General features: G+C 38.9%; 1 protein-coding gene across 3 annotated transcripts in view; it reads left to right on the plus strand.

The window, feature by feature from the left end:
* DNAJC6 (DnaJ heat shock protein family (Hsp40) member C6) overlaps window positions 1-14,103 on the plus strand; it is a 127,081-nt gene that overhangs the window by 78,721 nt on the left and 34,257 nt on the right. For all 3 annotated transcript variants that reach the window (XM_039838497.1, XM_039838495.1, XM_039838496.1), the window contains exons 2-4: window positions 10,096-10,246; window positions 11,341-11,390; window positions 11,488-11,636. In XM_039838497.1, the coding sequence (XP_039694431.1) occupies window positions 10,113-10,246; window positions 11,341-11,390; window positions 11,488-11,636 (333 nt within the window). In that variant the 5' untranslated portion in view covers window positions 10,096-10,112. The remainder of the gene's footprint in view (window positions 1-10,095; window positions 10,247-11,340; window positions 11,391-11,487; window positions 11,637-14,103) is intronic.

A 14,103-nucleotide genomic window follows, 5' to 3' on the forward strand; every position in this document is an offset into this window, starting at 1 on the left:
TTCGCATCAAATATTAGTCTTCTGTACAATAACACTCTGATTGAGTTTCATGAAATCCCCATCCCTTAGGCAAGCAAGCTCAGGGGATGCTGGAAGACACAGGTTCTGCAATCGGAAATTCAGAGACATGTGAAGAGACAGCAAAAGCATCTGCTTGTATTTATTGCCTACAGTTAGGCAAAGACTAGGTCTCTGCCAAGGTTGATCTGGTTGGTCTTCCGAGCTATCCCTGCCATCTTCTCCCTGATTCTCACATTCTATAGCAGCCCAGTTTCACATTCATTTATTGAGTGCTTACTCTGTGCCAGGAATTGTGTTAAGATTTTAGAGGGATGTGAAGAAGCATGGGACATAGAGCCAGAGTCTCTGGGGAGGGAAGGCAGGCCCATTCACAAATAATTCTAATACAGATCAGATTCGTCTGAATCCTAGGATGGAGGTGCAGAGTGAGGTGGGAGAATGGGGGCATGAGAGGCAAAGTACAGAGGCAAAGTGGATAAGTACAGAGGCTTTGAATCCAAATGTAGGTCCAATCTCATTCTCTCTTGACTGTTCTGAAAACTTCAGTTTCCTTAGTGAGACTCCCACCTACCACAGTGCTTAGTTCTGAGGGTCTGATTCAGTAGCTTATGGAAACTGCTTAGCAGAGTGCTGTTTCATAGATGGCCTTTTCACAATGATAATAGTGTCAGAGACTTTTAGAACTGAGGGGACTTAGGGAACCATCTAATTCAGTCCCCTGTTTTATATTTTTTGAGGCCTTGAGCCTGTGATTCTCCCATAACCACGTAGCTCGGGAAGGAGCTGGGGCCGCTCCTCTCATCAAAGTTCTGCAAAGTGGGTATAGAAATACTGTACACGCTGATTGATTTGATGATATCGGGAGTGATAATAAAATATTTAGCAACTGGTACGATAATGTAAATTAACATATAAATATATATAATGTAAGGTACAGCCACCTTTTACTTTCTAAACAAACAAATATTCACATGCACATAAAACCGTTTACCAGGTGATATTTATAGCGCAAATTATTTACCATTATAATTTCCAATTTTTTTGTTGATTTTGGACATTGTTTAGAGTGTCCTTGTCACTCGCTAAATGATCCTCATTTCTGAGTCATGGTTTGACATAAGGAATGGCATCAGTTCTTTCCATCAACTTCTCATTCAATTGTCGTAAGGGCCCTGGCATCTTATTCTAGCCGAAGAACGGCTGAACATGCTGTTGCCTTGTCAGGACTGTGATGCACTTGAACGCCAGTGCTTCCTACTTGATTTGGACCCTCAATACCTGAATCATTGGTACCACTTGTTCATGGCCTGTGCCTGCCAGCGCTGAGCTCCTCTGGAGCCATTGGTGGATGCTGCACATGCTCAGGTGTGTCTGCCTCCTTGGTCTGTTGAGCAGCTGCCAGACCTGTCCTTGTCTAGGGCTGCTTCTGGGCAATGTCACCAAGTGACTTGTAGTTTTAACAGCTCATACATGCTAAATAGTACAGAAATATTTCAATATTTCAAAAACCAGTACCACGTGCAAATAGCATATATCATACCAAATTACTTTAAGATGGGAAGGGAAACCTTAGAGCTACAAGTTAAAAATTTTAATCTCTATTAAAAATATGTGATTCTGAACTATCAAAAGTGAAGAGTTTAGTATGCTATAGGAAACTCTAAGAAGAGATTCTATTCTTGTACATATATCCAGTTTGGCTGGCTTTGTTAACCCTGAAATCAAACAGCATGGCTTTTTTTTTTTTTTTTCGCTGAGGCTGCCTAACTTTGCTGTAGACAGCATTTTTCATAGCTTTATTCTTTCTATTCCCCAGAGTCACCTGGTAGCTATCATTCATTAAGTGCTTACAGCACACCATGCACTATGCTAAGTTTTAAAGAACTTTGTTTTATGTAATCCTCACCAGGATCCTACGTGATATTCTATGAATGCTTCCATTTTACAGATAAGGAAATCAAGACTTTGATCTGCCACTTAACTTCTCTAGGATATATATCCAGCTAGTAGCAAAAGTTGAAACCAAACCAGTTCTAGCTGACTTAAAGGTCATAGTTTGACTGTGGTGGCTTTGTCCTGTGGTTGGCATAGGAAATGTTGACTTTTTTTTCACTTAATTTTATTTTTTTTCTGTGAAATTGTTATTTCTAGTTGGATTCCTGGGCATTCCATGGTAAGTAGTCAATCCAATGACACATTTACATGAGAGCTGAATTTCTAAGAATTGAAATACAAATTTCTGGTGCTTTTTGAAAACCTCAATATCTAAAAATCAATTCACATACATGGTCTCATTTGATCCTTTTGATACCTTGAGGCATGTAGGAATGTTTTTGTTCTGAATATGTTCTAATATATAAAGGGAGAAGAGGCCTCAGAGGGGTAAAATATCATGCTTAAGGTCACACAATTTTTAAGTGGGAAAACTAAGTCTCCAGTCTGAGATGTTTCTCCCCACAGTCCACCCTCTTTTCTCTAAGCTTCCCTGAAGTAAGATGAATGGGGAATGAGGTGTAAGCTGTCTTTGATTCTGGAAGCCAAGGCAATGGACTTTCCCATGATATATCTAGTTATCGTCCCCATGTGATCCATTTTCTCTAGTTGTGTGAAGCCAAGAGCTAAAACATGTGTTATAAACAAGGGTGATGAAGCCTTCTGTGGTGATGACACTGATTCTTTGCCCCTCGCCAATGTTGTGGAGAAGAAATAGCATTTTCCAGAACAGAGGGCTAATGGTACATCTTTTGCAAGGTCCCTTTAGTTTTGGAAATTTCTGTCCTGCAGTTGCCAACTTCGTAGATGCCAGAAAAGGACACTTGTAGCATTATGACACATAACCACCAAGGAAAATGCCTTACTGGTGAAAAAGAGCATGAAGATGAACAGATCGTCATGCCAAAATTTGGATTATTGGTCATCCCTTATACAGGCTGATCCCGAACACTATATGGAATAATAACTCACAGTTACTAGAGTTGGATAACAGAGACTTTCTAGAAATGGGGAAGGGGATGCTCTGAGGTAGTATCTTTGTGAAGGTTCAGAGAACCCACTGAGGATGGTTGATGTTCCAAGAACTTGAACTGTTACCAAGAGTCCTTTCTCTTCTCTTCCCTGTTCTTAATATATTGGGTATTCTGGAGTATTTACATCAGAGCTGAGACAATTACTACTATGACGAATCAGGGTCTCAGGTCTTAGAAAAAGAGTCGAGTACTAAAGGATCTTCTTGGCAAGTTCCTAGCCTACTTGGAAATAATCATCCACATGAGTTTACTCGAGGGCTATGGGCAGCATTTGCCAAACCTCACAGGCTGGCTGAGAGACTGTGTGACCATGAACTATGATGAATTTTGCACAGAAGAGGAAGGCCTCTACAGATACTGAGGGAAGGACGTATCGAGCTTCAATAGCATAGCACTTGGCTGTTGTCTTTATTTTATATAACACCTTAAGCTGTAAAACTAATAAATGTAAATTATACAAAATTTAGAAATTACAGTCAAACAAATAAACAAAAAATCACTCATTATTCGCTCACTTAGATATAATTGCTATAACTGTTTTGAAAATTTAGCAGCTCGGAGTCTAGACTCTAGAGCAGCCTGCCTGGGCACTAATACTGGCTTGCTAAGTGTGGGACCTGGGGTGAGTCACTGATGTGACTTTGCTTCAGTTTCCTCAAGTGTAAAATGGAGAATAGCAGTGGATCTCCTTCATAGGGTGATTGCAAAGATGAAATACTACATATGAAGAATTTAGATCAGTGCCTAGTACATAGTAGGCATTCAGTAAGTTTGAGTTGTTGTTATTATTTTATGGTTATTAAATCCTCCCAATTCTTTCTTTAAACTCAAATATTTTTCTCTTACAAAATGAGATTATACTGTGTGTATTTTATATTCTACTTACTTTTACTTAACCCTTTGTCATGAGCATCTGTACTCTTCTACAGAGTGATTTAACAGCTAATTATGTGGAATGATAATAATCATTTTTAGTCCCTTCCCATTATAAATAACACCTCAATGAACATCTTTTTTGCTAAATATTTACATACCATCCTTTTTTAAAATGACAGTACTTTTTGGAGGAGCACCTCTTCTTGGGGATCACCAAGTGGAATTATATGCAGCCTAGGGTGTCCTGGGCACTTATATTGTATGAGCAATAGGAGCATATGTGGGGAATAACCACTGTGCATTATGGACTCTCCAGGTAAAGGCCTTTGTCAACATTTTCCTTCCTCTTTCACAGTACTTCTCATGGTGTTTTGCCCATGGCTGACAAATCAATAAGATGTTTATGAAAAGTAGCCACATTTAACTTTTCCTATATTTCTAGTTACATTAAGGCAATCAAGACCAGCCTTAACATTTGTGCTGGTCTTCTTAAAAATACATTTTGTTCCAAATAACTACTAAATCATTTTTGGAAGGAAGCTCAATTTAAATAAATGAGCAAACACCTAAATAACAGTCCAATGGGAAGCAGAGATTCTGTCCCAGGAGATATAAAGTTTATGTCACTGAGCAAGTGAGAACTGGTCAGGTTATACATTTGGCGAGTTCCCATGACTTGGGAGGAATTGAATGCTGCTTGTAGTCTCTAAACATTAGGAATCCCAAGAAAACTTGTTTATTACACCCTTAGAAATGATGGATGGGGGGAGGGCGGAGTGCAGTTCTCTGATGCTTGTCTCAGGTGGGTTTAGATTTTAAAATGACAAACTATCATAGACCAAGAACCTGCCTGGAGCTTTAGAGGCACAGATCTGGATCCTTCTCTTTGGATGGCACTCTCAGGCTCTCTCGACGCTGTCCCCCTCACTCCTACCCTCTGAGACCTTCAAGTTCCTGAAGACCCCTTATTAATCCCAGGGTGCATTCTTCCCACTGGGTGCCATTTTGGCTGAAGCATTTAGAAATGTATCAGAGGAGGCAAGCGCTGGATTCCTAAGAATGCAATCTTAACCATCTGGTCAGGGATGTTCTGTATAGGGCCAGAGAGTAAATACTTTAGATTTTGTGGACTGTAAGGTCTCTGTCACAACTACTCAGCTCTGCTATCAGAGCATGAAATCAGCCATAGACAATACGCAAAGGCATGGATGTGGCTGTGTTCCAATGAAACTTTACTTATAGACACTAACATTTAACCTGCATATTGTTTTCACCTTATTAAGCCTTATTCTTCATTTGATGGTTTTCAATCATTTAAAAATGAAAAAGCCAATCTTATTTCACAGACTGTGCAAAAATAGGCAGTGGACCTGATTTGGTCCACAGGCCATAGTCTGTCGACTTCTGGTCTATAGTCATTGTGTTTTTTTCTGCATCACTTTCTGACTGCACCATTTTCCTCTTTGTTGTATCATGTTTTGAAACCTCTCTGTCCTTTTTTCCAACTAGCTGAGGCTCAACTATCCTTTGGAGAATCTGTGCTCTGGCCCTCACGTAGCTCATCAGGGAGAGCCAGAATACCTATCTAAAAGAATCATTAGGGCAAAATCAGATATCCTTCTCTCTTTTGTATCCTGGCTAGTTTGACATATAATTTGGGTATATGAAAGCGCAGATGGACTCTGACAAGTAGTTCTGGTTTCTGATAGGTTCCAAGGCTCTAATGAGCAGACCGTGCAGTCTGAGTGATGTTGAGCGTCTGATTTTTAGATAATTGAGGATATTTATATCTTTTAATAAGTTGGTGCTTTGGAATTCTGTTCCAGCATGAAATTGAGAGTCAGAGAGAGGTCTGAATCATCAATTTGGTGTCATCTCTTAGAACAATAATATATCAGAAAGATATTCTGGCTGGAGGGTAACTTACATTAGAAATGGGAGAATTATAAACATTTTATGCTGCTCTATCCTTGCTATATTTAAAATGAAAACACAATACAGATTTTTACATGGGAGTATGTTTAAAGGGAGATAATGTGCCCTATGGCACAGGGGAACAGAACCTAAGAGAACATTCTCAGATTTGTAGCTCTAGACCTTGTTTGTGGAGCTGCTCAGCAGACCAGTTCCTGGAATTTTATTGAGGGCCATGAAGTGGTGGGGGTGACAGAGGCTCCAACCTCCTACATAAAGAGATTGGTTTGGTTGGTCTGACAGATGCAGTGATTTATGAGATTGCTTGTTAAGGCATATCTGCTGCTGAGCACCGCCAGATGAAAGGCATACAGGTGGGAGGTGGAAAAGATCAGGGAATGGGAGAGGGAGGGCTGTGTATAAGGCAGGTAAGGATCATCCTGATTACAGTTGTTAGAACTGGGTGCTGATATGGAGCTGCAGAATAGTGCAAAATGGTAGAAGTAGCATAGACTTGGAATTGCACAGGTCTGAGTTTGAATCCCTGGCTTTACAATTCGTTAGCTGAGATCTTAGGTGAGTTGCTTCCCTTTCTTTAAGCCTCCATTTCTTCATCTATAAAATGGACATCATAAACTCTCTCTCTCTCCCACTGTATGAAAACATACTGACATAAAAGTCCAAGTGAAGTTCTTGGTGCATGGGAGAGCTCAGTAAGTGGTAGACATTATTAATGTTTTTCCAGGTGTCCATTCATTTGCTTATTCATCAGCATCAATTGTTCTTTGCAATTTCTAATAAAGCCTCCTTTTCAAATAGATGCCTAATAGTGACTGAGGCAGCACAGGATAGAAGTACATAACAGTCAACATGTATTTATAGGTATATATATGAGCATCTAAGTGGCATGTAGGAGTATAATAGGTACCTCGAGTATGGTTTAAAGTACAGCTGTCATGGCAATAAACACAACAAAAAATATGCCACTTCATTAGTAATTGGGAAAATCACAAAATAAGACCAGAAGGGAGATATTGCTTCAGACTCGCCAGATTTGTAAAAATTTTAAATCTGACAAAATCAAGTGTTAAGAAGAATATAGAGTAAGGGAGCTCATATGCACTACTAGTAAGAGTTTAAACTCATATGACTACTTTGGAAAATGATTTGTCAATATCTAGAAATTTGAAGATGTGCATATCCTATCTACTAGCAAGTTTCACTCCTAAGTATAACCTAAAAAGAATTTCCCATACTTAATCGCATTGATGTGTTTATTAACTGAATTATTTGTTTTAGCAAGTAACCTTAGTGTCCATCTTAGTAGGCAACCTTGGTGTCCAACCTTAGTGGGTAATGGATGCATACTTTAGGTGAGCTAAAGTTACATGTGGTATCAGCATAGATGAATTTTAAACAATGAAGAGTGAAAAAAAAGTTGCAAATAAAAAACCATATGCATATATGTATGCATGCATGAAAGTATGGAGAACAATATTAATATATTGCCTATGGATACCTACATATGTAACAAAAGTCTAAAGAAATTAGTTGGAATGATAAATATTAAATTCAGGGTAGTACTAGGAAAAAAAAAGAGGGATGTGATTGGAAAGGCTATCTAGAGCTCAAATCCTAACTCTGCCATTTACTTACTCGCTGTATACCCTTAGACAAATTTCCTAACCTCTGGGCTTTAGTTCCCTGATCGAGAAAATGGGATAATAAAATTACCTACCACATAGGTATGCTATGGGTTAAATGAGTGCATATGGATAAAATGCTTAGAATAATATCTAGCAGATTGTATATAGTACTATATAAGTGTTAATGATTATAATTATTACTTGAGTATTATATTCTTTTTTATTTTTTTAAAAATCTTCAAGATTGCAATTTTTATTTGTAAATGTTTCAGTATTCTAAAAGATAAGGGCTATTTTTAATAACTACAATATCATTATTATACCTTAAAATTAACAATAAATCCTTAATATCAAATTTCCAGTAAGTGTTCAAATTCCAATTGTCCCATAAATTTCATTATTTTTTTACATTTTAGTTAGATTAAGTTCCATGCATTGTGCTCGGTTAATTAATTTTGCCATTAATTTTTTTAGCCTTATTAAACTATAATTGATATACAAAAATTATACACTTTTAATGTATACATCTTGATGAGATTGGACATATGTATAGACTCACGATACTGTCACCATGACCGAAGTATTAAACATATCCATCGCCTCTGAAAATTCCCTTGTGTTCTTGTGTGTGTGTGTGTGTGTGTGTGTGTGTGTGTTTTGGTAAGAACACTGAACATGAGATCTGTCCTCTTATCGTATTTTAAAGTACACAATAAGTATTGCAATTAATAAAAAGAATATATGTCAGTCTTGCCCTTTGCCATCATGTAGTTGAAAAGTGAATAAAGATGAAAAATACCATCAACATAGGAATTTGGGGTATGGCATAAGAATAGTGGAGCTATAATCTATTGCCCCTAGATATATTAGGAACTATGCTAATAGCTTTATATGCACTCATTTAACCTTTTCCCTTTGAAGTAAGCCCTATTCTTATCTCTGTTTTATAGACAGGAAGAAAGAGGCTTAGAAAGACTGACTTCCCAAGGTCACACAGTTAGGAGTAGCAAGGCTGGGTCCAGAACCCTGGTGAGAATGACTCATGTTCTTGACTGCTAGGCTGTATAGCCTACCTGGCCATTGTTTACATTAGCCTTCTACTTCCTTACTGTGTCACTCTTTATAAGCTAAGCTGTGCTGTGGTAAAGAACATCCCTAAATGAGAATGATGTGGCTCCTAATAACAAAGGATTAATTTTTACCTATGCTGCATATTCATCAAAGGTTAGGTGGGAGCTCTGCAACAAAGCTCCTTACTCAGCCACCCAGGTGGTACTGGAAGTGACACATAACACCTTAACTCACATATCATAGGCTAGAAAACCATATCATAGGTTTTCAGTCAGGGGTAATTTTGTCTCCCCAGAGGACACTTGCCAATGTCATGAGATCTTTTTGGTTGTCAAGACTGGGGAAAAGGGGAGAGATGCTATTGGTGCTATCTCGTGCAGGGGTCTCCAAACTTTTTGCCATTGGGGACTGGTACTTGCTTCTATGAGAATCTAATGCCTGATGATCTGAGGCGGAGCTGAGGCGGTGATGCTAGCGCTGGGGAGTGGCTGCAAATACAGATGGAGCTTTGCTGCTTGTCAGCTGCTTACCTCCTGCTGTGCAGCCTGATTCCTAATAGGACACGGACCGGTACCAGTTCGCAGCCCCTGGGTTGGGAACCCCTGATTTAGTGGATAGAGGCCAGGGGTGCTAAACACCCTGCAGTGTACAGGGCAGCACCCCCAGCCCTGAGAAAAGAAATATTTGTCCCCCAATGTCAGTAGTGCCAAGGTTGAGAGACTCTGGGCTAGAGCTAACCACAGGGTCCAGCAAATACAATTTCATGAAGCTGTGAGGGAAAAGAACATGAAATACCTTACAAATAACACTAATGACCACCATGCTTCTTCAGGCCTAAAAGCTGTTATAAAGAACCTTCAAAAGATATTTTTCCTTGATGGAAGTGAACTATCACTTTGAGGGATAGCCATGCAATGGGTCTTCTAACACAGTCAGTTCCATCAAAGAGAAGAAGAGGCACCCAGACTTACTTCTAAGCTGTCTGATGCTCTGCCTCAGCAGTCCCTCTGGAGCATCACTGTCCAAAAGGATTGTAATGAAGGCTACATAAGTGATTAAAACTTTTCTAATATCCACGTTAAAAAAAGTTAAAAAGAACAAATGAAATTAATTTAATAGTATAACTTATTTAAGTCAATATATCCAAAATACTATCATTTCAACATGTAATCAGTATAAAAATATTATATTTTACCTTTTTTTTTCGGTACTGTCTTTGAAATTTGGTGTGTATTTTATACTCGCAGTATATTTCAATTTGGACTAGCCACATATGAAGTGCTCAGTTGGCACGTTGACTAATGGCTTCAGTACTGGACATGCAGCTCTGGAGGCTTCTATTCTTGGGACTTAGGGAGGCACTTGCCTTGGTCTCTGAGGACAAGTGGCATTGCTGTAACCCAGAATCAATAAGTTCTGAGAATAGGACGTAAGTTCCGGGGATGTTTGTCCTAGACTCACTAAGACAGTCTAGGAATAAAGAAGGATTGATTTTCTGTGTAGTCTGTGTCATCACCTCCTTTTCTGTTTTTCATTGGCAGGTGCCTCGTCTCCAGACATGGAGCCCAGCTATGGGGGAGGTCTCTTTGACATGGTGAAAGGAGGTGCAGGGAGACTCTTCAGTAACCTAAAGGATAACTTGAAAGACACCCTCAAAGACACATCTTCGAGAGTTATACAATCTGTTACCAGGTATGTATGTTCTTCCTGGTTGAGTTGATGGGCCTCTGTGCCCCCAAAAGACCTGGTTACCTGCCAGCTGCTTGTCTGGCTCAAAGACTGTCAGTTTTGTGATGTAATTGCATGGGATCTGATTGACTGAGCAATGTCAGTGAAGCCATAAGGTTGAGTCCTTCAGAATCTACCAGCATACGCTGGTAGGACTCAGCATATTGGTCCATGAAGAGTACAGTGATTGCCATGCCTAGCTTTCGAGTCCAACATCCTGGGTTCTAGTGCACAATCTGCCCATGTTAACCATGTGACCTAAGGCAAGTTAATTACCCTCTCCGAGCCTTACGTTTATACCCTGGTAAGATTCATGTCTTTGGATTGTTTGAGAATGAAATGAGATAATAATGTCACTGCAGTCTGAATAAGCGATTCTCATGGATTACAATCAAAACAGAATTTTGTCTTTGCATCTTAATAGCCCTTTAAAATTTATTTAGTAGGAGAAGTTTTCTACCCTTCCACTGTATGGAAACTTTTACAAGCAGGCCTTATGAATTCTTTTTTTATTCTTACTTATTAAAAAGTTCTAGGGTCACTTTAAGTTAACAATGTGTAGTTATAAATCAGAAATTGAGATGTCAAATCCAATATCTTAACATTTTAATCCTTGTTTAAAGGTAAAATTTACCCCTTACCTCTAATTCCCAACTAGGGCTTGGTAGGCAGAAAGAGGATGTCCTATGTTCTTTCTCCATCACTTTCTCCCCTACCTCCAAGCTGCTAACACTTATGGGAGCTATTTCCCTATCGGCAAAGAGGCCGAAGCAATCAGTGTTAATATATAAGCATTGTTTTTTTATTTTGAGTGGATTCTATTTATAAAGCGGCATCTACAAAGGATATTGGGGTGTACCAGTTGGTCTGGTAGATTTAGGGTGTGAGCTGTCTTCTCTCAACAATGCTTCCTTGTTAGAAAGAAAGCCTTGAGGGAAGTCAAAATATGCCAGCTAGACTGGAGCTGTCCCAGGTGATAGTGGGCAAGTGATTGAGAGAGAGAAATCTTGGCATATTTGGATCCATTTAATGAATGCCCTTTCCTGTTTTGCTTTTAGCTACACGAAGGGAGATTTAGACTTCACTTATGTTACCTCCAGAATTATTGGTAAGTTTCTCGTGTTTATTAACTATTCAAACTTAGCTTTTAATTGCTGCCCTTCATGACCTGTTTAACCTATTTTCTTTCCGTGTGACCCTCCCAGTGATGTCCTTTCCTCTGGACAATGTTGACATAGGATTCAGGAATCAGGTTGATGATATTCGAAGCTTTTTGGATTCCAGACATCTCGACCACTACACGGTGTACAATCTATCACCTAAGTCTTATCGAACTGCCAAGTTTCATAGCAGGGTAAGGAATTTTAGCTCTGGGATCACACGATTGAAGACATAACAGGGTATTTTTTTCTCTTAAGAGCTATCCTCAAAGCCTTTGCCCTTAGATACAAAAAGATGAAAAACTATAAACTCTGGACATTTCTAACCACAAAATATTTACTAGGCTGTAATGCGATATTCTGAAGATTTTGTTTGGGTGGAAGACATTTGCAGGAAAGTTTATCTGTCAGTGAAATATCATCCAATTTGGGGCCTCAAATCAGTTGTGGTTGGTTGCTCAGTTGGTAGGGCACATTGCTGTGAGGCTCAGTTGGAGATTGAAATACTATGTAAGGCATTTGGCTACCATTGTACTGTAACACTAATTATGCCTTTAATCTTTCTTTATTGTTACTTGAGCATCATGATGAGTCAGTATGGCTAGACCAGTACAGACACACCAGTATTAATGGAAATAGCTATCTGACATTCAATAAGAATGCTTCTTTCATAAGTGAAGATAACACATAAACAGTCTACACTGTAGGTTTGGTAATACTATTACTAATAATAGTAGTTAGAGTAGCAGCCAATGCTTATGGAGCACATACACTATGCCAGGAACTTTACATGCAATATCTCATTAAATTCTCTCACTAGTTCTCTGAGGTAGATGGAGAAACTGAGGCACAAAGAGGTAAGGTAACCTGCCCACCACACAATTAGTAAGGAGCCTAAGGCTTGTGTTCTTAACCATTACCCTGGGCTGATGGTATCATGTGGAAAAGCTGGATTGTCCTCTTAAGGAGCTTTGGAACTAGGCAGAGAAATATTCCTATTTTGGGGCTGTTAAGGAGCTATGAGAGCGGGCTTTGATTTGAATCTGTTGTCAAGCCTGGTATATCTGGCTACTGAATTTTTGATTTACTCACTAAAATAAGGCTTTTTCTCTTGCAAGAACATCTTCACATGTTTTGATTTAGTCTTTACCTATGATTGGTTCTGCAACTACATCTGGGTCTACTAGTAAATAGAAAGGGTTTTCTCTATACTTCGGACGCTTTAAAATTGAAACTTGCTTTGAAATATGTAAAATGGTAGCTGGTTATCCATGCTGTGTATCTAGGATTTCAGCTTTGATGCCAGAACACATTGAGCTCCAGATTTCAGTTGCCATTGATAATCTCTGGGCCTCAGTTTCTAGATCGGTAAAAAATATGAACAGGTTGATCTATATGCTCTCTAATGTTCAGTAAGATAAGGGAGAGTTTTGTTAAAGACTCTTTCCTCAGCGTTCCTGGAATAAACAGAGGTGACCCAGTGGTTCTTAAACTTTAGTGTACATCAGAATCACCTAGAGGGCTTGTTAAACACTAGGCCCAGCATTTCTGATTCAGCAGGATGGGTGTGGTGAGAATCGGCATTGCTAACAACTTCCTGTGGATGCTATTTCTTTGTCACCGTGGGGACCACTCTCTGAGAATTGATAAAACTGTTCTGAAGTGGTTTGGTCTAAATTGGCATTCCATAATGCAGCTCCTTAAAATTTTCTATGATTAACTGCCCCTCCAACTCTTGTTCCATCTATTACCTAATTCAGGACAAGTGAATTAATGTCAAACAAAAATGTGGGTAGATATTCTATTTCTAACTCAGATGCAAATCTTTTGAATTGATTTTTTCTTTTCTTGTTTGAAGATCAGTGCCATCATTTTTATAACTGAAGGACTGTGGAATATCCTGCATAATATTTCATAGAAATTTTGTTTGATCTTGGAAGATCTGTGATAGTCTGGAACATTTTTACACTGGAAGTAAAGATATAATATCATTATAGAAGCATTCATTACATATGAAGATATCTCTTTGGGTAGTATTTATAAAAGCAGTCAGTATAAAGATATTTAAAGAAAGATATCTATTGGTGTAACTACATATCTTGTGACCAGTCTTAACAATCTACCAAGGGAACCAGGAATTACACATTGAATTACATCTGCCGCAGGCTGCTCTCACTTGCCCTAGAAGGGCAGGAAGCATGTTTATTTTATTTGCTACCTAGAATAGTGCCTGGCATGACTAAAATGTTTCTCAGAAGAATGAACATGTCAAGAATTGTTAAACACATAGATATAAAATAAATATTTAGTTCTTGTTCTCAAGGCACTTAAGCCTAGTTGGAGAGAGAATCCAGGACATCCTAAATAATATAACCTGGGACAAATGCAAATAATATGTACAATACCTACCGAGGGAATTTAATGAAGGGAGACAGCAGTGAGAGCTGGGCCTTGAAGTATGAAGTAAGTCTTGAGTAGGGGAAAGGTATGGGTTATGTTTTTTCCCCGTGCAAATTGTAGAATATGTTTTATGAGATTCTTCATGATCTGGCCTCTGCCTGCTTCCCCAGCTTCATCTCTCACTGTTCTCTGCTGTCCCCAAACCCTTAGTTTGTACAAGGTGAGACACTGTCTTTTTCTATGAGCTGCTCCCTCTCCCTA

The sequence above is a fragment of the Pteropus medius genome, unplaced genomic scaffold, assembly GCF_902729225.1.
Source record: "Pteropus medius unplaced genomic scaffold, Ma_sr-lr_union100, whole genome shotgun sequence".
Taxonomy (NCBI): domain Eukaryota; kingdom Metazoa; phylum Chordata; class Mammalia; order Chiroptera; family Pteropodidae; genus Pteropus; species Pteropus medius.